This window comes from Pelodiscus sinensis, chromosome 3, assembly GCF_049634645.1.
Source record: "Pelodiscus sinensis isolate JC-2024 chromosome 3, ASM4963464v1, whole genome shotgun sequence".
NCBI classification, from domain to species: Eukaryota; Metazoa; Chordata; order Testudines; family Trionychidae; genus Pelodiscus; species Pelodiscus sinensis.
The window spans coordinates 26,620,049-26,643,526 of NC_134713.1; the positions used below are offsets into that span (position 1 = coordinate 26,620,049).

General features: G+C 45.7%; 1 protein-coding gene across 1 annotated transcript in view; it reads left to right on the forward strand.

The window, feature by feature from the left end:
• Positions 1-23,478, forward strand: part of NOL10 (nucleolar protein 10) — a 98,393-nt gene that overhangs the window by 31,430 nt on the left and 43,485 nt on the right. The window contains exons 12-13 of the mRNA XM_075923499.1: positions 1,533-1,599; positions 10,059-10,111. Coding sequence (XP_075779614.1) covers positions 1,533-1,599; positions 10,059-10,111 — 120 coding nt within the window. The remainder of the gene's footprint in view (positions 1-1,532; positions 1,600-10,058; positions 10,112-23,478) is intronic.

The window sequence follows — 23,478 nt, forward strand, 5'->3', positions numbered from 1 at the left end:
TTAGAAGCTCTTTTTTTTTTTTTTTTTTTTTTTACTGCCTGTCTTACATGTTTGTTTATAAAATACTTAACTGTACTGTCTGGGTTTTCCCCTCTTAAAATAGTCTTGCTTCTGAGTCCCTCTAAATTTGCACAATAATTCTGGATTAAAATCGAAACAAGTTCTGACCATTATGGTCATTGAAGCTCACTTGACACTTTACAGATGAGTAAGAGTAGATGTACCATTTCTTCAGTAATAGAAAGGGAAAACATAAGAGGAATAACTAGCAACTGGCACAGATGGGTATGAACAAAGTGGGTGTCATTTGGCTATTTCGGGCTGCAGCTGCTTTTATCTGCCTAACTCAAAGGGCCAGTTACCAGAAAATTATGCCAGGAAAGGTTTCAATGAAAGAGTGACCCTGCACTTTGTGCAGTCAGAGAGGTGCAAACAGAGAAGAGACTGAATTTGTACTTTCTCAAGCAGTTCCTTTGTCTTGGTTGTAACCTAATGCTTGATGTGTGATTTATATATTAGAATTTCAAACACTAGGTTTCAATGGGGTTTTTTCCTAATCTTTCTATATAAAAATTAGAGATGTAAGGGACTAGTCAAATAGTCGACTACTCGACTACGTGCATTTCCTCCCCTCTCCCCTTGCTGCCTCAGGATCAGAGGCAGGAAGTAGGAACCAGTGTGGAGGGGCAGCAGCATGCGGAGTGGGAAAGAGGGGAGGCTGCTCTGCCAGAGCAGCCTTTGCCACAGCCAGTCTAGGCCAGCACAGACAGGGGCTGCTTTACGGCATCCTCCCCGAGGTAGACGGTGTTGGGGGGAACCAACTTTTAATCTGGCTCCCCCCAGCACTGGCTCCTGTTCTCTCTCCCCTCTTCTCCCCCCCCCCCCCCCCCCCCCCCCCCCCGAGCCCTCTTTCTGTCTCTCATAAAGAGGCAGTGGGGAGGGGAAGCAAGTAGTCGAGTACTTCACTCAACTATTCGCTTACATCCCTAGTATAAAAAAACAACAACAAATAGTCTAGTAGCACCTTAAAGACTAACAAAACATGTAGATAGTATCATGAGCTTTCATGGGCAAAACCCACTTCTTCAGCTGACTGGAATATGGTTATTTATTGAATTGAGACTACATAGAAATGGCACATTCAAACTTTGCTGAAATGAGGGCTATGTTGGCAACTTGACATGCACCTGCTGGCCCTATCTAACTTGCGTAAAATGGAGTAGATTGCTGACATCCCCATCTTCAATGCAGTAGTTCCAAAAGGGAGATTACAAGTCCCAGCAAGCCTGGTTGTATTTATAGTTGAGCCACATATTCTTATTACAGATCTGGTTTGCAAGGGGCTACAATGTAGAATTCCTTGAGCTGCATTTAGCATCATAGTGCAAAACCTCGTTTGTATCGTGCCCTGGTTGCTGCACTCTTCCACTATATTTTTAAAATTTCTATAAGTGCTATTTTTTAATCTGTTTCTATTATATTTTGTAACTGTATAATTTGAAATCTCTAGTGTTTTTCTCCTGCTTTTCCAGGGGAAAATATTTACTTCTATGGAGCCAGAACATGATATCAATGATGTCTGCCTTTATCCTAATTCAGGTATGTAAAATACTCTACCTATGACATTGAACAGGTGAAGCGCCTACTGCCTCAGGCTGTGATCTCCATAGCTGTCATAGTGAAGGAGAGTTAGTCTTGGCTGACTTTGGTTGCTAGCCTTTTTATAAAGCGTCATGTAGTTGTATTGATATAATTCTTTCCTCTGTCTATAATGAGTTGGTGTGACACTATGGCTGTAGGCCATAGTACCTTCATTTGGAAGAGTATTTGCTTTTGGCAATTGAAAATTCCAAGCCATTTTTCATAAGATGGAGGGGTTTTAGCTCTGTGTCCAGGCCATGACCTAATTTGAGTAAAGAAAGTTTGCTATCGATTCTCCCTTCCCCCAGACTTTTTTTTAGTGTGTGTGTGGGAAGTTAAATAGCTTGGGGAATCTCAAAAAATTAAATGTTTGAATCTGAAATTAAAAGTTTTTCTTTTTATTCATTTTGATTTTTTTTTTTTTTTTGTTGAAAAACATTCATGGAAAACGTCAAGAATAAAATCTTTAGATTCTTTTTAAATGTTTCAGTTTTTTAAAATTTTTGATCAGATCTGTTGTTTGACAGCAAGCATATCCTTTGATTCACTATTGGGGGCAGTGTATAACAAGGAGGCTGACTGGCTTCATAGTAAAATCTACTATGTCATTAGCATGTTACATCATGGCTAGGGCACTGTCGGTCTTGCCTGTTATATGGCAAGACAGCTTTGTTATAGTTAAGGTTGAGTTCTCTTTATAATCTGCATGCCTACTTGGATTGTCTTGAAATTAGCTGTGCTTCATAGATGCATGGCATTAATGGCGCTTGTTTGGACTCAGAAGAGTAAAGGGTTCCTGAGATACAGCCCATTGGGGAAAAACAGCATTTTACAAAATCTGGTTCTTGCAATATTCTTTTTGTGCACACACGTGGTGGGACAAAATATCTAATCATCCTCCAGTGTATCTTAGTTGCTACTCTGCATTTATCTCACCTAGTGCATAGCACCCTTTGCTTCTTTGGGTAAGCAGTAATGACAAAGTCATTGAGGAAGACTAGATCTCTAGAATGGCAAGTACCAAAACTCTCAAGCCAACAAGGAAATCTAGATGTGCAGTGAAAGTAGGGCTAGAGCCATGGTCTCCAACCAGTCGATCGCGAGGCCTCGAGCAGTTGATCGCGAGGCGTTCTGGGCCCCCCATTTTCCCCCACCTCCAAGAAGCCCACTACCTACCTCGAGCAACAGTGAAGGAAGTGGCAGCTTCCCGCAGGGTGGATGGAAGTCCTGCAGCTGCGTGTCACTTCCAAGGGTTCCGGAAATGCGCTAGCTGCTTCCTTGCCTGAGGTCTGTGGCGTGCCGGGAACTTACTGGGTGAGTCCCCAGAGGTGCGCGCTGGGATTTTCCTTCTCTGCGGGAGGGGGTAGTTGGGTCCAGAGGGGGCGCGTGTGCAGGCTTCCCTGTTCCACGGGAGGGGGGAGTTGGGCCCAGAGGGGGGGCACGACGGGGGCTTCCTTGCTCCGCGAGAGGGGGCGTCAGCGCCAAGGGGGCGTGTGCATGGGCTTCCCTGCTCCATGGGGGAGGGGGGTCGGGCCCAGAGGAGGCATGCGACAGGGCTTCCCTCCTCTGGGGGGGGGGGAAATCCTAGGAGGAGGCGGGTGCAGGGGACTCTCTGCCCCCTTCCCCCGGCACCCTGCCACAGAACCCTGTCTCCTACCCTCCCGGCACCCTGCTCTCTCTCCCCTGCCCCCAGCCACAGAACTCTGCCCCCTGCTGCAGAAACCTGTCCTCTGCCCTCCCAGCATCCTATTCCCCCTCTCTTGCCCCCAGCCACAGAACCCTGTCCCCAGGGCTGGCACCCTGTCCCAGCACCCACTAGCACGTTTCCCCAGTGCCATGTCCCCTGCTCCCACTAGCATAGTTGAGGACACGTTAGTGAGGCTTGTGGGGGGGGTGTTTGGAGGTGGATTATTATTATTTTTTTTTTTTGCATCTCACTTGTGTGGCCCCAACTGACGTTTCTGTGGGTCAGTGACCCCTGACTCAAAACAGGTTATCTGCCCTTCTCATAAATAAAGACAATGCAGAAACTTCTTGTGTTTGACATTAGTATTTTATTTAAAAATGAAGCCTGGCCAACAAACCCGCAATTGGGGCCATGCCCCTATCTGGCCACAGCCACTCCTGTACTCCCCTTTCCCCCAGACCCTAGATCTGAGCCTGTCATATGCTGAAATACCCTGCCCTGAGCCCCTCACATACCCCAACCCAAATTCCTGAACCCTCACATCCACAAGCCTATGGCTTGGTTAGTGCCCCAACCCTGCATTTGACCCCAACACTGCCCAGCCTGGAGCCCCCTCCCAGAGCCAGTGTTCCCTTCTCCACCTCCTCCTGCATCCAGATTTCCTCCCAGAGCTTGCACCTCTTACCCCTTCCCACACCCAAATCCCTCGTTCCCACCCCAGAGCCTACACATCCTGCCACTACCCAGCGAGGGTACGGCTAGACTGCAGGAGTTTTTCAGGATTCCAGAGATATCCCAGAAAAACTCTTCTGCATCCAGCGATGTGTTTGTTCTTCCGCTTTTTTTTTTTTTTTTTTTTTTAAGTGGAAGAGCAAACATGCTCTTTCGGTCACCCCATATTCCTCTTTCCACGAGGAATAAGGGGGCTTCCAAACAAAGGGATTTTTCTGACATTTGGTCCAGTCTAGACAGGCCAAATGTTGGAAAAACCTCTTCCTACAGAAGAATTGGGGGGGGGGGGGGAAGCAGCAGTATAAGGGTTGGGGATAGCAAGTGATGGAGAGGAGACTAGAGAGGGTGGGGATTCAAGGAAGGGGTGAGCTTCAAGGAAGGGGCGGGGTGGTAGATCTTGGCTTGTTCTGTCATTTAAAAAGTGATCGTGGGTATAAAAAGGTTGGAGACCACTGGGCTAGAAGGTTTCCAGAGAGCTTGTCACAGTGCTTGGATAACATAAGAACATAAGAATAGCCATACTGGGTCAGACCAAAGGTCCATCTTGATCAGTATCCTGTCTGCTGACAGTGACCAGTACCAGGTGCCTCAGAGGGGGTGGACCGAAGACAATGATCAAGCAATTTTTCTCCTGCCATCCTTCTCCAGCCTTTGACAAATAGAGTCCATGGGCACCATTCCTTACCCCCTGACTAATAGCCTTTTATGGACCTAACCTCCATGATTTTATCTAGCTCATTTTAAAACTCTGTTACAGTCCTAGCCTTCACAGCCTCCTCTGGCAAGGAGTTCCACAGGTTGACTGTGCCCTGTGTGGGGAAAAAACCTTCCTTTTATTAGTTTTAAACCTGCTACCCATTAATTTCATTTGGTGTCCTCTAGTTCTTATATTATGGAAACACGTAAATAACTTTTCTTCACCCTCTCCACACCACTCATGATTTTATATACCTCTATCATATCCCCTCTGTCTCCTCTTTTCTATACAGAAAAAAAGTCCCAGTCTCTTTAGCCTCTCCTCATATACAGGGCTCGACAAATCACTGAATCTACTCGCCCATGACGAGTAGATTTCAGCTGGTCGCCCCGTTCACTGGCGTCACGTGCATGCGCAATGCGGGTCTTGCGCATGCGCAGTGCAGGGCTGGTGAGTAGGTTTCGCCATTTGTCAAGCCCTGCTCATATGGGACCTGTTCCAAACCCCTAATCATTTTAGTTGCTCTTTTCTGAACTTTTTCTAATACCAAAATATCTTTTTTGAGGTGAGGAGACCACATCTGTATGCAATATTCAAGATGTGGGCTTACTATAGTTTTATATAGGAGCAGTAAGATATTCTTCATCTTATTTTCTTTTTAATAATTCCTAGCATCCTATTTGCTTTTTTGACTGCCGCTGCATACTGCGTGGACATTTTCAGAGAGAACTATCCACGATAACTCCAAGATCTCTTTCCTAATTAGTTGTAGCTAAATTAGCCCCCCAAAAGAACATGATGTGGTCATTGAACTGAGCTACACCTATGCACTTGTGAGTTCAAGCCCTAACAGAAATATGAGTGTGCTCTGTAGGTGAACTGCTACTGTGTTTTGTTTTGTGTTTAAATTTTTTGGAAATGTGCCAAGCTAATTTAGAAGGAGCTCTGTTTTCTGAATGACAATCAATTACATGTGCTCTGCGTAAATATGACAAGTAAATGCTGGGCACTTGCTACTTTTCCACCTAAGCATTGTTATAGCAGAGTGTCAGCTATGGAAGGATGAAGAAAGTCCTTTAGGATAAATATTCATGTTTTATGATCAGTGAAGCTGAGTATCATTAAAGGAAACAAGGTTGCAGGATCACTTGGTCCAGGGGTTCCAGGTATACAGACAGCCCTCTCATGCAATGTGCTCATAACTTTTTGGGGGCAGGACTAGAGAATACAAGGGATCAGAGCAGTGAGTTGGAATGTAGGAGTGTGTTGGAGCATTGCTGGGAGCATGGGAGCTCAGAAGGGGAATTAGGGGGTAAAGGAGTGGGGGAAATAAGAGGAGAGGGGTTTGGGGCTGCAGTGAAGGGGACAAATGCAAGAGTCATAGGGAGGACAAGGGATTGCAGGTAATCACATAGACCCCAGAACATAGAAGGGGTGCGAGTACCTCTCCCTGCCCCCCTCTCCCTTGTGTGTACCAGGATCCAGGGAGCTCTGAAGCTGCCTTCCTCCTCTTCCCCCTCCCCCCCCCCATGTCTGTGCTAAAATGGGAGAGGTTCTCTGCCCTTCTCGGTGTGCCCCATGTGTGTGCCAAGATGTCAGGGGACACCCAGCTAGGGTTGCCAGATGGTTGAACCCAAAATACCGAACACACCTTCCCCCTCCCCCCAAAAAAAATACTGGGGAAAAAATTCTGTTGGGGGGGGGTAAGGGGGGGAAGACCAAAGTTGTTGAGCCAAAGAAAAAAAAGGACTCTGAAACTTATTAAGCAATCAATACATAAAGAAATAAATAATAAAACAACATGGCCCCTTTCAGAGTGAATGCAGAGTTAGAATAGGGATAGGAACAGGGGAGCGGTTGAACACTAAGACTTTAGGCTTTTTGCTGGTGGCCATTTTGTGTTCTTGTTCAAGCCAGAACTTAGCTTCCCTGCGGAACCAGGTAAGCATGGGGCGGAGGGTTGGGGGTGTCGGGGCCCAGGGGAGGAGGCGGGGGGGGAGGGAGGCGGGGGATAGGGTTGACAGGTGTCCGGTATTTTCGCCTCCTGGCCAGGAAAATATCAGAAAATATCGGACGTTTTAGATGTCTGGTATTTTCTGAATTTTTTTTACCGGACAGGAGGCGAAAATACCGGACTGCCGTGGTCAATACCAGACACCTGGCAACCCTACACCCATCTCTACTCTTTGGTGAACTGAGAACAGACATGCATGGAAACTGCACTAAGTATACAGTGCTGAAACCAGGCTGGGGAATGGCAAGGAGTGTCTATCCCTTTCCTCAGAAAATGTCCCCAATGACTCCATGCTAGTACATATATTATTCCTGCAGTCTCTACCCAGTATCTCAGTCTGCAGCTCCCACTCTGACACCTGCCTCTGTACAGAGAGGAGAGAACCAGACTGTGCTGGAGAGCAGAGATGGACGATGAGAAGATAATGTGAAGGCAGGAAGGGACTAATGTGCTGCCATGTGAATTCTGTGGCCAGGGTAATTATTTCCAGGGTTCCAGAGGCAGTGGAAAGAGAGAGCTTGACAATGGAACATGATGGATGCTAAGATTTTTTTTTTATTTTTTTTTGCCAATAAAAACAAGGAAATTAAATAGCTTCCATTATCTCAGTTAAGATTACCAGGTGGTGCCTTTTACCTTTCTAGAATGTGCAGGATGGCTACACTTCTGAAAACCAGAGAATAGAAGTTACAGTAGTGCAAACTTCTGAAAACTAGGAAGCAGAGTTCAGGAACAATCCACTGCAGTCTTAACTGTGCCCTTGGAGCGATGCTGCAGCGTGCCCATAATATGCTGACTAGCAATCTGTCCTTGCAGATAGTGCAGAACACTCAAGGAACAGGGCATATGATTGCTATAGCACCGAGTCTAACATATGTTTGCTAAGGCAAAGTTTGTGTTTTTTAGGTAAAGGGTACTAGCCAGGAGCTGCCTATACTTACCCTGCACTCCAGCACAGCCTTCTCCACAGACACAACAAATTTGCTAAATTGTACATCCTTATGCACAGGATTCCATCCAATACTGTACTTTCGTTTACCCATCATTAAACCTACAGATCACTTTCACATCACACTTCGCTATAGTAAGGATCTCTGTGCTCTACTACTCACACAGCTACAGATCACACACCTCTTTCCTTCCATATCGCACACGGGAATGCCTCTGAGAGAGGCTCAGATCATTCTTCCTTATATCACAATCAAAGTTTTACCAATCTGCTTCGCTAATCCTCCACACCTCGATACAACTGTACATAACACAGTGAAAGCAGCTGGCATGTAATTCCCAGTGGCTATTGCCATCTCTGGGACAGGGTGCAGAATTAAGGTTGTGTTGACATACACCTTACCTGTACTTCCTGGTTTTCAGAAGTTTAAATTCAGCAATTCTGCACATTTTTGAGAGTATTAGGCCTCACTGATCATCCTTTACGTTGTGTAAAGTTTTTGGGTTCATCATATGGATTGAGAGACAATCATATTTCTACTGAGTAGAATTTGCCCATCTGCTTTCTGTCATTTTAAGTTTCTAAAGAACTCGTGGGGTTTTTTCCCCCCGAACAGGCTCCAACTTAATATTTTCTACTGAAAAGAGGGCTGTTGCTTCTTCCAGTCTGTGAAATCTCCTGCATATAATGAGATTAGTCTGGTCTGTGGTTTGATAGGTGTGTCTGTTCTCATGAAAGATGGTCAAGAATAACAAGCTGAGACAGTGGAAACATGCATAGGAGACTTCTTTGATCAAGACTCTCCTTTTCTATTTCTCTAATTTCCTCTGTAGTATACACCCAGGTACTGTCCCTGAAACTGTTTCCTCCTCTAATTGTTGGAAGCTTCCCAAAGATGCTTATAGTTTACTGTCGTCTTTGAAGCATTATGCACAGTTGGTAAACTGTTTCTACCATTTTGTCTTTGGGGTTTTCCCTAGTCACTGAATGAACTGTTTTTCCTGTTGTAGTGGTGGTGAAATACTAATGCTCCAAGGCACTATTAATCCATGAAGCCTACCATAAATCTTTCTAATTTTGTTTGGGCTGCGTAGGAACTTTTTTGGGCCTGGTTTTTAATCTTGATACTGTGACCCTCTTGATGTACCAGAAATAATCAGCCCTTTTTGGCCTTTTAGAGTCCAATTGCATTTCGTATTTTTAATAAAATTATTGCCTGAGAGAGATTATGCCTCCCATATTCATTGTGTGCGTCTATTTGGTTATACATTTGTATTTCTCCCCTCTGGCTACATGACGATTGGATCCATTATTCATAGTTCGAGTGAAATCTTTTAGAACAGTTTTAGGTTGGAAAATTATCTAAATTGATTGATTGATTACCACGCTTGCCCCTTCCTGTTTTTTTTTCTTATTTGGGTAATTTAATGGTTTCTTACTGGGAGTTGGAGGTTGGCCCCTGCCTGGCAGTAGCAGCCTGTCGTGTGGTGGGCCCAGTTGGGTTGGAGCAAGCCTCCCACCCACATCATGCTGTGGGCCAGGTGGGCTAGGCTTGTCACCCGCAGGTTGAATCCCAGTTAACCGGTAAAACACATTTAACTGGTTAAAATTTTAAACAGGATGTTACATCCCTAACGCAGACCTGCAATACTGTAAATGACAGTTGCTTCACTGAGATGAGCTATAGATTCCCAATAACAGGAAACTAAAAATTGCTACAAATGAGGACTCTGTCTACATAAGGGAAACTTTTCAAAAATTTCACCCCAGAATTAACATTGGTTTATCTCCTCTGATGTTAGCCACCATGTTAAGCACAGTATTAATCACACTCCCCTGAACAGAATTAGAGGAGAGTGGCAGCACCGTAAACCTCTGGCAGCATCTTGCAGCCCATGCAGAGTAGAGTTCAGAACAAATACTCACATCAGTGATGAACTGGTATTAGCAATTGTGGGATTTTTTAAATAGGACAATGAGGCAGGGAAGTAAGTGCAGCTTACTCGGGGCCCAGTTGGCAGGCTCTATTCACATCCTAATCGGTTCCATTTATATATGTTATAGTTAACTTTATTTTGTCCCTCAAAGATCTTTCATGTTTACTCAGGTTGATATTCTAATAACTGTTCCTCTTTTAGTCTTTTTTTTTTTTTTTTTTTAACTCAAATTTGCAGTTAATATTCTTTTAGAAAACCCTGTAAAAGCAATGGAATTAATGTACAAACCTGCTTTTACTGAATAGGACTTATTTTCTTCAAACACTTCTAAATAAAACAGTAAAATAGATAAGATGGTCTCTTATGGCCATAGTTTTCACCATGTAACTACTTGTCTTTAGGAATGCTGCTGACGGCCAATGAAGACCCTAAAATGAACATCTACTATATTCCAGTAAGTACTGCAAATAAATATGGTATTGCTAGAAGTAGTTATGGATTATTGTTTTATAACTGTCATTACTTTAACGTAGTTCACATTTTCTTATCAGATAGCACAGTAGAAAGTATAGTCAATTTTGTGTGCAGACTGAATTTAATTCTGGAAATCTATAAATAAGGCATCTAGGTGTATAATAGGTAAAATCTGTTGCTTAATCTCATGCTGAAGTAGGTATTAGAAACAGTGTGGTGTATTTTATATTACATCATTTTATTGAAAATCAATCCTGAAGCTTTCTGCTCTCTTAATTCCAATCTAGTGGCAGTGGGAAATATAATCAGAACCCCAGAGAGATAATCTGCATATTTTCTATCAACTTGTAAATCTGGAACTTTACTTCTTCTGAAATAATTACCCTACTATCATAGCACAGTAAAGTCTCGATTATCCGACCTAAACAGGACCGGAGGATGGTTGGATAACCAGAAATGTTAAATAATACGGATGGTGCTGGCTCGTGGTGGGGCGGGAGCCCGGCACGCTCTGGCCAAGGGGCGGGAGCAGAGCAGCAATGGCAGCAGCGGCTGGGGGGGGGGCGGCCTCCCAGGCAGGCTTCACTCTTTGTCTTGGTGGCGGTTGGCGCGCGTGCTTCCATCTCCCCAGTGGATTCTGGATGCTGCGTCCTCGTGAGGGGCCATGTCCTCCCCCTTCCTCTACCTCCCTCCTCCCCTGGGCCACCTGGACGTGCCCAAGGCCCTGATGCTCGTACCTCTCCTCAGCCCGGTGGCGACGGTGGCCCCTCCCTTCGCCACATGCTTCCCTCCCCTTCCCTTCCTGCCTCGGCCCGGAGGGGCTGGCCCAGGGCCGGCTCGAGCCATTCCAGTGCCCCGGGCAGCAGGCACGTGACGCATGCGCGGCTCCACCACTGGGCGCACGGCGTATGTGCGGCCCCGGCACGCTGCGCACCTTAAAGATGCGATTGGGCACGTGGCTCCTGATTGCAGCTCTTAAGGGGTGCCGTGCAGCCAGGCGCGCGGCGCCCCCCCCATAGGTTGGCACCCCAGGCAGCAGCCCGGCTACCTCCCCCCCCCTTTTCTCCCCTCCCCAATCCAGCCCTGGGTGGGCCCTCGGACTCCCTCCTTGCTCCGTCCAGGAGCGGGGCTCACTCCGCGGGGGCCAGCTCCCTCCCTTTTTCCCCTCTTCCCCCCCCCCCCCCAGCCTGCAAAGTGGGTCCCGGCCCGCTCCTAAAGGCGGAGCCTCTAACATGGCAGGATGGCGAGGATCGGGCCCTGAGCAGGGCATGGGCTTAGCACACCTGAGCGCAGGGTGAGCCCGCAGCGTGGGTGTGAGCTGCCCCTGGTGTGGGATGGGAGGGTAAGGTTGCCGAGCCCGCGCTGCGTGTGCCGAGCTGAGTGGAGCCCCCGCAGAGCTGCCAACCTGAGCTCCTGCCTAGCCGTGGAAAAAGGGAAAGCAAGGCCAATGTGGTGTGAAGCGTCCCTGGAGCCCCTTGCCATCACGTGATGGGTGGCACCATCGGATAAAAAGGAATGTCGGATAAGTGAAAGTTGGAAAATTGAGACTCTACTGTACAGCTATTGGTACTGTATTCCTGGCTGCTGCTCTAACAGCAGTCTTAATATTGGGGACAGTTCTTAGCATCTGGTTGCCCAGTGTCCTATCGGAATTGGAGCTTTTGATTTCAGAAATTTAAATATATCATCAATCTTGATGTATATTTCTGCCAACCTTGTGCCTAACCTTCAGTTGCTCACATATACGTGTGCCGGCATTTTAGTCTTACACATGCATGTTTGGATTCTTTTTTTTTTTTTTTTTTTTTTTTAAAGTGTATGCGCATGTCTTTGTGCCTACAGCGTTCAGGTGAAAATATGCATGTGAGCAATTTTACATGCAGAAAAGGAGGCAACCAATGAAAATACATAGGCCTTTCACCAATTATGTTCATGCTGTGTCTATACCAGTGGTCCCCAATGTGGTGCCTGCAGGCACCATGGTGCCTACCGGGTCATTTATGTGCGCCCGTGGAACAATCTTGGCTGGCCCTGCCCCTGGGCACGTGGCACGTGCCGGCCCCGGGCGCATGGGCAGCCCCTGCCCTGGGATCGCAGTACATGCCGGTGCCGGCCCCGGGCCCGTGGCCCATGAGCGGCCCTGCCCCCAGACACGCGATGCATGAGTGGCCCCGCCCCTGGGAACCCAGCAGCCCTGGGCACCCCTGGGGACCACTGGTCTATACCATCCATTTAATCAAACAATGTTGGTATATCTGAGCACAAGTAAGGCTGCCAAGCATTTTCAACATTCTGGCAATACTTCCCTTCAACATATGTGACTTGCTGTACAAATTGGGTTCTTAATGCTCATTGTTCATGCAGTAATTGGTTCCTTCTGAGTCCAGCATGTAATTTGAAAGCTTTCTATGGGAGTTATTGCAAAGTTCTGTCTTTGGGAAGATTGAAACATTTTTAATGCAACTGCAGTCTAATATCCTGTTAGTGTTTCCAGTTCAGTTGAATAATTTGGTGATTATACTGCCTGTCTCTAAAACTGCCTGAAAAAATCCTAAATGTGTTGCATTATCTCTTTCGTACATATTATGAATGTCATACGTCAGCATTTCCCAAACAGTGGGCCGTGGCCCGGTACCGGGCCGTGGGAAAAAAATACTGGGCCTCAGCATGGCTGCCGGGAGGGGAGCAGAGCGGGGCGGGCTGGGAGGAGGCGGGAAGGAACTGGCTGCCGGGAAGCAGTGCTGGGGGCAGTGGGGCTGTCTCGGTGGAGATCTGGGCAGGCGGCCAAAGCAGGGCTGGGAGCGACATGGCTCTCCTGCGGGAGATCCAGGTGGGCAGGTGGCGAAAGCAGGGCTGGGAGCGATGGGTCTGTCCCGCAGAGATCCGGGCGGGCAGGCGGCAAAAGCGGGGCTGGGGGCAGCGGGGCTGTCCCGCAGAGATGCTGGCGGCAAAAGCAGGACTGGGGGAGTGGGGCTGTCCCGTGGAGATGCGGGTGGGTGGGCGGGCGGTGAAAGCAGGGTTGGGGGCAGCAGAGCTGTCCCGCAGAGATGGGGGGAGGGACGTCTGGGTGGCAGAAGCAGGGTTGGGGGCAGTGGGGCTGTCCGGCAGCGGAGATCAGAGAGGGCAGGCGGCAGAACCAGGGCTACACTGGGGGAGTGGAAGCTGGCCGGGAGAGATCAGGAGAAGGAGGACGGGAAGCAGGGCTGGACAGGGGCAGAAGGGCTGGTGTGGGGGGGCAGTCGTTGGGAGACCCAGGCTGACCGAGGGAGATTGGTGGGTGGCGGAGGATCTGTCCGCTGGAAGCAGGGCTGGACGGGGGCAGCAGGGCTGGTGTGGGGGGCGGTCGTTGGGAGACCCGGGCTGACCGAGGGAGATTGGTGGGTGGCGGAGGATCTGTCCGCTGGAAGCAGGGCTGGACGGGGGCAGCAGGGCTGGACTGGGGAGATAGGGAAGAGAAAGGAGGGGGGGAGCGGGACTGACCTGGGCACATGCAGACCCTGGCAGACGATCTGGCCGGGGATTCCAGTTTGCTTCCTCTCCCGCCACATACCCTCCCTGGAGTAGTTGTGAACTGCCTGGCAGGTAGATACACTCAGAGTGAGCACATCTACCAGCCAGGCAGCTAAGGACTAATACACCTAATTATAATAAAACGTACCTAATTAAAAAATACCAGGCATTTTATGTCTGGTAATTTCTCAATTTCTTTCCTAGACAAAACCTTCAAATACCGGACTGTCCAGTACAAAACTGGACACCTAGCAACCCTACCCTTCCTTTCACCCTCCCTCTTAGCCAGATACCCTACCCCCAATATGCTCCTGCTCCCACCTCCTGAAGTGCTCATGTGGTGCCAGGTCCCCCAAGCTAGGTGGAGGATGCAGCTGGCTGAAACACTGAAAATGTATTCATTTTTCATTCTTTTTTTTGTGTGTTTATATTTTTGGGCTGCAAAAGGCAGTACTGAAAAAAAACATGTTCCAACTAAAGTAAAAAGTTTGGGAAACCCTGATCTAGCCAGCTTTCTATCCATCTTACAGTCCATTTATCCAATCCATATTCCCTTAACTTGCTGGCAAGAATATTGTGGGTGACTGTATCAAAAGCTTTGCTAACGCTGGCAGTGGGGGCTTGGGGAGGACCAGAAACAACTTATTTGAATATTCATCATTTGCTTTTTGAATATGCAAATATGCAAATGAATGTTACCGGTCCTCCAAAAGCTCGTGAATGGATTTACTGGTCCCCGTGTCAAAAAGTTTGAGAACCCCTGTCATACGTGCTTTACAGATGTAGTATCTCACCTGTTTTGTTGTGATGCTGCTGAGTTTTGCAGTGGCAAATCCAATGTTTCATATTGAAGACATTGCCTGTATGCTTTTTTTTGCTGGCTGACAGGTATGATTTGTTACAAAATGCTATACTTCGACTCATTTTGGTTAATTTCCTTTCCAGTGAGAACACTTGTATAAATTGTAAAACAGCTAAAAAAATCCACTTTGTCCATCTCATAAGTCTGAAGTTTTTAAAATCCTCCTGTTGAATTTACCGTGTTTCTGAATGCATCATTTTCATTGTATTTTAGATTATATCTGAGAAATGTAAATCATGCATAGCTGGACATTCCCTAAGGCTGTGTCTAGACTGCAGGGTTTTTTCGAAAAAAGTAGCCTTTTTTCGAAAAAAAACTTCCTCTGAGTCTAGACTACAGCTGCGTTCCTTCGAAATTAAATCGAAAGAATGTGGCTTTTCTTTCGATGGTGGTACTCCTCATTTCACGAGGAATAGCGCCTTTTTTCGAAAGAGAGCATCCAGACTGCCTGAGTGCTCTCTTTCGAAAAAGCAGCTTGCTTTCTGTCTCTTAGGCCTGGCCTAGGCTAACACGGAAGGTCGATTTAAGATATGCAAATCCAGCTACGTTAATTAGATAGCTGGAGTTGCATATCTTAAATCATTATCCACACAGTGGGAGGTCGACGGGAGCAAATGCTCCCAACTGCTTTCCGTATTGTTCATGAGGAGCAGGAGTACTGGCATCGACAGGGGCACCTAGGGTTTTCACTAGACTCGCTAAATTGAACCTTGTAAGATCAACTACGGCAGTGTCGCTCTTCCTCATAGTGTAGACATTAGGGATGTTATTTAATTGAATAATCGTGTAACTGCACCAAAACTTATCAGTTGCACAACCAGCCATTGCGCTTCTGGCCCTACTCCCAGGGAGCCCCCTGCTGCCCCTGATACTGGCTTCCCTCAAGGACAGGCTCCCTCCTGCCACCCTGCTCTGCTACCTCTAATACAGAGACAGCAGCGCAGGGCAGCAGCAGTGTCTGTCCACATGGGGGGGGAGAGAGTGGGGAGAACTCCCGCAGACGGGCTACGCTGGCATCCCACAGAGCAGCCGCCTCTATCCGCAGCCAGCCTGGGCCTGCCATGGACAGAGGCTGCTTCGCAGCGGTGGGCCTGACCTCCCTGTAGACAGGGACTGCACCAACATCCTGGCTCGCCTCCCCTTCTGTCCCCCTGTGCTGCCGCATCTGATACAGAGGGGGAAGGTGGCTCCATGAAGTTGGTGCTGGGGGGGGGGGGACAGTTTTTGAGCCTGCTGACCCCAGGCACTGGCTTGTTCCTTACCCCCTCCCCGCCCCAGCATGGTGCCTCTGTGTAGCAGGGATATCCATGGCTTTCCCTGTCTTAAACCCCACCTCTACCCTTATTGGGGGATGAAATATCTTCCCCCAGAATATCAGTAAGGGAGCAGTGCCTGTATGCCACTGGCCCAGGACAGTTCAGTCAAGCCCCTGTGCAGACCTTTAAATGGTGCCTTATTCTCTCCCTTCATTGTGCACCTGCATAATGGTCAAGTGGAATTTTGGCTCTTGATAAGATGCTTTCATTTTATTTGGTTTATATATCAAAATTCTATTCTTGTTTTATTCTCTTGGTCTTAATGATGGCAAGTGCCTCTGAACTGCACTGGGCCCTTTGGCAGCAGCTTATTAGTTACCTACAATTTATGCAACATTTAGAACCTACATCCCATCAGCCAGTTTCCTGATGCTTAGTTTAATGTGTCTCAGGAAGCTTGAAATCAAAGCTATGCGTACTTTGGGATATTTGAAGACTACTGGTGTTAAAAGTGTGCATTGAGGCAGTCGTATATCCAGAGACTGCTGCCGGAGGGATGAAGAGGAAAAACATCATTGGGTCACAAAAGTCCTATGGTCTGAGATGTGAAATCAGAGCCAGGGACTCTTTCATTCTAATTGCAGCTTTCAGATAAATAGATTGAAATGTTTTAAGGCAACACCTTTTTCATGGCCTTGAAGTTGATAGGGCCCTACCTATTATTGCTTCTGGTGGTCTGGACCAAGTTTATTTATGTGTTTGAGGTCAAGACTGAGGGAATCTGTGTAACTCAGGGATGGGGAACCTATGGCTTGCTGGCTGGATCCGGCCTCTAGCTTACCTGGAGCCAGCCCACGAGGCTTAGGGGCCGGTGCTTCAACCCCACTGTGAGTCTTCAAGCCTCAGTGCCGGTTCCTCATTGTAGGGGAAAACAATAGTGAACCAGCACTAAAGCGTCTGTGGGGATGGCTCTGCCTGGTGGTGGGGAGGAAGTGGCTCTGTGCCCTGCTTTCTCCCTTCCCACCCAGATGGGGGAACAGCAGCACAGGGAAGCACTCGCCTGCAGACTTTTCTTTCTGCCTCCTACCCAGACCCTGCTCCTCCACCCTCATCCTGTTCTTGCATCTTACTTTCTGTCCAGATTCAGCATCCCCACCCCCAGCAGTCCCCCCCTTCACACTGAACCCCTTATTTGTGGCTCTACCACAGAGCCTAGGGAGGCCCCACACAATCTGCTAGCCTCTTGCTCCCAGAAAAGTTAATCTGGCCCTGGAGGAGCGTCTTCCGTCTTCCGTCCCCCACCTAGCCACAAGCATTGCTGGATCATGAGGGAAACGCTGCCCGCCCCCCTGAGTTGCTTGAATTAGCTGAGTGTCCGTCCCCCCCCCCCCCCGCGCTTCTCATTTCGGGGCCACATCCGTGATGGAGTTTTTTTCCCTTCTTTTGGGAGCCAGGTCAGTGAGGGGTGGGTTTTTTCCCTCATGTTTGGCCCGCAACTTTAAAGAGGTTCCCCGCTCTTATGGCAGATTCAAAATACTTCCTCGATGATATGGAACAGATCTCTGCAAGTTATCTCTGCTGAACGAAGGCTAAGGAAAGCAAGGTGCTAAAACTGCTTAATACTTATGGCTCAGAATTGGGTAAACTGATGTTCTCAATCCTTGAATAAATGTGTCAATACTAACTCTCATTTCCCAGGCTCAAATAACGGATGTAGGATGACATATTTTTACCAAATCTGGAAACTCTAGTCTGTTGGTCCAGTTGTTTTTTCTTAACTAAAAGTATGGCTGCTTTAGAAGTTATTGGCCTTCCTAAAGTCTTGGCATATAGCCACTTGGATTGGCTTCTCTGACTGGAAGTTTAGCTTCTGGTGCAAAGAGGAAGAAGGGATGTTAGTCTTTAAAACTTCCTGGAACATTTTTGACTTTCAGGTGGCTTTAGAAAATAACTTGATTCCATGGCCCTTTCCTGGTTCAGGGCTGTTGTCATATGTGAAACTTGAAAATGCATGCAGATCATCTTGTGAGAATTTTACCCCCCCTTGGTGATTCATTTCTTCCAAAAAGTATCTTTAAAAGGTTCTGGTTTTAATAGAATACTGTGCTGCAGCCTCAGTTTTGTTATCTGGGTGTTTTCTTATGGCTCCATCCTCTGAATTTCTCTTCATTGTGACTTCTTCACCCAGAAGGATCAGCAACTTGTTTGTCTTATGCACTCAGACTTGTTCAGTTTTCCTCTGTACAAGTTTCTTGTTTAAAAAATCAGTTCTTGCCTTTTCTTGGAAGTCTTCTCACTTAGCAGTATTAATCAGGATACTTCACTACCTTGCATCTGTATCCTTCAAAATATCATTTAGAAAAGTAGTGTTGGCTTTTTAGGCTTCTGGAAGCACTGTGGAGAGGGAGAGGGTCCAATCAGGACAAATTGCATAGAAACAGGACAACTTACAACCCAAGACTGGGGATTCTGCACTGAGATGCACCAAGTCACAAAGAGCACTTCTTTTTACCACATTGGCTAGCAAGAAGTCATACAAGCAATTCCCTTAGACACTTCAGCTTCTTCTCTGCCACAACCAGTACCACACCTTACACAGATGAGAAGTTGCGAAAACCAATCTCATCAAATCTGAACAGGTTCTTCTGATCCTAAAGGACCAGCCACATTTCCAGATGAATTTATACCTTAGAGGTTACCCAAAAGAGCACTCTGTGCCAGTCATTTAGAATCTAAAATCAAAAGGCTTACTAAAAAAAGAGAGAAAAGGCTGAGTGTAAAATTGTTAAAAGGAACAAATTGCATATACCTATTGCAAAGTTCTTGATGCAGGCTTGTAGAAAAGATGGAATAAACTGCTATCTTAAAAGTGACTGGAATACATCTTTTGTTAAGATGGATCCTTTCAGGCTCCATTCAGAGCAAAAATGCTCCTGAAGTGGTTACCTGGAATAAAGAAAGGATTGAAGACAAATATGGAGGAACCCCCAAGGCCTTCTTGCCATGTGGAGGGAATTCATTTTTCTCCTAGCATGAAAGTACAGGTAAGACCTCTCTGCTCTGGTCCCCTTGGAACCTGAGTGTGGTCCCAAACTATGGAGTTTGTCAGATCAGGGGAGATCAAGGCTGCCCACATGGCTGCAGGCTCTTCCCTTGGCTGGGACTACATTCCCTGATGCCACCTACTGTGCTTCCCACTGCACTACCAGCCTGGGTTGAGCTGCATTTCTGAACCTGGCCAGCTGGGGCTCTCTGGTCCAGTAATATCCGTGGTCCTGCCAGACCACAGATGATGCCGGACCAGGGAGTCACAGATTTTAGAGGTTCAATTTGTACCTCTAAAAATAGGCAAGTCACTTTTCCATGTATGACTCAGTCCTTTTTTAGCCAACTGTCATGGCTTACATGCTGGTCTGGACGTTCACAGCAAAGTTCTTCAGATGTGGATTGGCACCATTTTGGATCCATTGTCAGTCAAGTACTCTGGTTCACTTGACTAGCAACCCTTTCACAATAGATGGGTGAAGTACAGAACCAGTAATCATAACTTCAAATCATGCGTGCATATAAATAGCATAAACAGAATCAGCAAATCATCAGTTTTCTGTGGACCTCTTGCTTGACCCACTTTGTACAAGATTTAATGCAAACATATAACAGTCATTGCAATAGTGGTTTGTATGTTCATCTAACAAATGCAGTAACGTCACAGACTTGCCAATGTCAGTAGTCTGACACTGTCAACATAGAACTATATCATCTGTCTAGCCTTATGTGTGCATGTGTCTTCTATTTCATTAACTGACAACTGAATCAGCAAATTCATGTTCAATGGGAAAATTTGTCCCTCAGAAAATACAGTTGGAAAGAACTTTTGTCCTATATAATCCATATCCTCTATATCATCCTTTTTTTCCCAATCCACAGCAACTCTGTATGGGTGGTTGGGCTGCAGTAAGAATGAACACATTCTTTTTATCCTATTATAAACTTCTGAGTTAGTCTCTTTATACTTCCAGACCATATATAACTGGATGGGTAAAGAACTGTAGAAATCCAACAGTAAACAAGACATTTTTCCTGAGTGGTGGTATACTGCATCAGCCTGTTGGTACGGTAAGAAATGGCAACTAAACTCAAGGGTATTGCATAACTATCATCTAGCTTTCCTTACATGCTGTTTTCAGCATGCCATATCAGACAACCTAGCAAACAACAATCCTTTGCTCACCATTTGCCTATGCAGGTACAGCCTTGAACTGCAGTTGTGCCCAACAAGGGATTCACAGACATTTTTCATTATTTTCGGCATTACTGGTCATATCCCATTTCTTGAGGGAGCACTCCATTGTCTTTCCAGATCCTCTGTTGATGTAGGCTGGATTCAGTTTGTCCTTAAGAATCCCTTTGTATGACCCTAGGCAGTTACCTGACCTAAACATCTCATGTCTCCCCCTGTGTTTGAGGTGCATTTTAAGTGTTCTGCTTGCACTGGATAGGATTGTAAGTCACTGCAGTGCGTAACATTCATAAAAATGTTGTGGAAAATTCCTGCTCCATCACAGGGTAGTGCTGACTAAGATGTTTCGGGGGCCTCTCACTAAAGGGTGGTGGCATTCAAAGCACAACTTTTTTTTGTATTAAAAATATCACATCTTATTAAATCCAAAGGTGAAGTTGTTTTAAGTAGGACTGTCAGTTAACATGTGTTAGTGCCTGCAATTAATGCAGAGCACAATTAACATGCTAATTTTTTAAACGTGTTAATTGCAGGCGTTTCCATGGACTGCCCCTTCAAAGGGGCAGCGCAGTAGGAACCTGGGATCAGCTGGAGTCCCCAGCTGACCCCGGGCTCTGGGAAGGGCTGCCCCTCTGAAGTACCGCCCTGGTGTTTCAAAGGGGCAGCACTGCATGGAGCTGGGGTCAGCTGGGGACTCCAGCTGATCCCGGGCTCCTGTGGTGCTGCCCCTTTGAAACACCATCGCTGTGTTTCAAAGAGGCAGCTGCACTGAACCTGGGGTCAGCTGACAGTTTCATAGGGACAGAACCCACAATTAATGACAGTCAATTTTTTTAATCACTTGACAGACCTAGTTATAAGACTTGGCACATCATCCTTTTTAAAGTATTTGGCTGTTGTGTAAATTTGAAAATAAGTTTTATCAGTATCACTCTAATCCTTTATACATGAGTTTGAGCAAATATACTATGGTTAATATAGTATGGCCTGTATAGTAACAAATTTAACATGAAATATTATCTATGCAGATGTAGGTGTGAGTTTCCTATCTTTTTAATCTGAAGGCTTTTCAGGCTGAAAAGTATCACATTGGTCACGTCAACAAAGGAGATCCTCTGTTTTCCCAGCAGCATTAATTGGCTGAGAATAATCACATCCTTGTAGGCATAAATACAGAAAGCATTAATGTGTGACATTCAGGAAGCAATTTCTTGGTCATCCTGTGGAATCTCTTTAATGTAGTAATAAAAATCCGATAACTATAATTTGCTATCTTTGATTTCCGTAGGCTCTTCCCTGATTTCTCTCAATTCTGCTTTTTTCAGTTTAATCCCTAAACCAGGCTGGACTCTGCAAACTGTTACTTCACAAATACTCCCATTTAGTTTAATGCCACATCATTCCTGAATAAGGTTTGCAGGATTGATATCCTGCTTCTCTCATAAGTTTTTATTTTTTAACATCTCACATCACCATGATAAATCCCAAACCTTAGCCATTCTTTTTAGGTGACTAATCTGAGGAACTGTCCCAAACAGAGAGGTATCCTTAGAGGACATTTTAGAACAAATTGAGAATTTCAACAGTAATAAGTTATGAGGGCCAGATGGTATTTACCCAAGAGTTCTAAAGGAACTCAAATGTGAAAGTGCAGAATTACTAACTCTGATTGGTAAGCTATCATTTAAATAAGCTTCTGTACCAAATGACTGGAAGATAGCAAATGTGCTGCCAATTTTTTAAAAGAGCTCGAAGTGATCCCCGCAGTTACAAGATAAGCCAGACTTTAGTAACCAGGTAATATAGTTGAAAATATAATGAATAATATTATCAGATATACAGATGAATGTTATTGGGGAAGACTCAATGTGGTTTCTGTAAAGGGAAATCATTCCTCACCAACCTACTAAAATTCTCTGAAGGGGCCAACAAGCATGTGAACAAGAGGGATCCTATTACTATAATGTTCCTAGAGTTTCAGAAAGTCTTTGACAAGATCCCTCACCAAAAGTAAGCTACCATGGAATAAGATGGTGGGATCCTCTCATGGATTGGTAACTGATTAAAAGATAGGTAGCAAAAGCTAGGAATAAATTATCAGGTTTCAGAACAGAGAAAGGTAAATAGTGATGTTCCCCTGGGTCCATTCTGGGACCAATCTTATTCAACATATTCATAAATGATCTGGAAAAAGGGTAAATGGTGAATTGGCAAAATTTGCAGGTGAAACAAACCTACTCAAGACAGACAGTTAAATACCAGGCAGTCTATGAAGAGCTACAAAATGATCTCTCAAAACTGGGTAACTAGACAACAAAAGGGCAGATGAAATTTAAGACAGGTTGAACCTGTCTAGTCTGGCACTCTGTGGTCCAGCACCATCCATGGTCTGGCTTAATTTTAATTAGCTGGATATCTACTTCCTATGGATTTGGCCAAGTTTCCCGCCAGTAAAGTTTGTTTATGGCCACCAGTCCTGGCCCTTAGTGTTCTGTGCTGTTATTTAGCTCTAATTTACCCCCTACATGTCTTCTTAGAGCCAAGTAAGCAGTGGATATGTTGATAATGCTGATAGACAACATTGACCTCTGACAAATTTTCTGGTTCGGCACTGGTCAGGTCCCAAGGGTGCCAGGCTAGAGAAGTTCAACCTGTATTGATAAATGCAAAGTAATGCATGCTGGAAAACATCATCCCAACTATATGTTTGAAATGATGGGGGTCTAAATTTGCTGTTACCACTTAAGAAAGACATCTTGGAGCCATTGTGGGTAGTTCTCTGAAAACATCCAGTATGCAACAGCAGTCAAAAAAGCTAACAGAATGATGGGAATAATTTAAAAAGGGATAGATAAGAAGACAGAAAATATATTGTCTCTATATGAAATCATGGTATGCCAACATCTTGAATACTGAGTGCAGATGTGTTTTGCCCCAACTCAAAAAAGTTATTGGAATTGGAAAAGGTACAAAAGGGCAACAGTGCTTCCATATGAGGAGAGATTAATAATGCTGGGTCTTTTCAGCTTGGATAATAGGTGACTACGGGGATATGATTGAGGTCTATAAAATCGTGACTGGTGTAAAGAAAGTAGATAAGGAAGTGGTATTTACTCTTCCTCATAATATGAGAAGTAAAGGTCACCAAATGAAATTAATAGGCAGCAGGTCTAAAACAAACAAAAGAAAGTATTTCATCGTATGATGCAGAGTCAACCTGTGGAACTCTTAGCCTTCACAACATCCTCCAGCAAAGACTTTAAAAGGGTTCCAAAAAGAATTAGATAGACCTATCCTCCATGAATGTATCAGTGGCTATTCGCCAGGATGGGAAGGGATGGTGCCAAATTGGAACAATTTGGATCTTGACATAAGTATATTGAGTGGCTATCCTGGGTCAGACCAAATTTCCATCCAGCCCAGTATATAAAGTGTAGGTCCAGTTTAATTTTCTCCCCTATTAAAGTTTATTCCTTGTA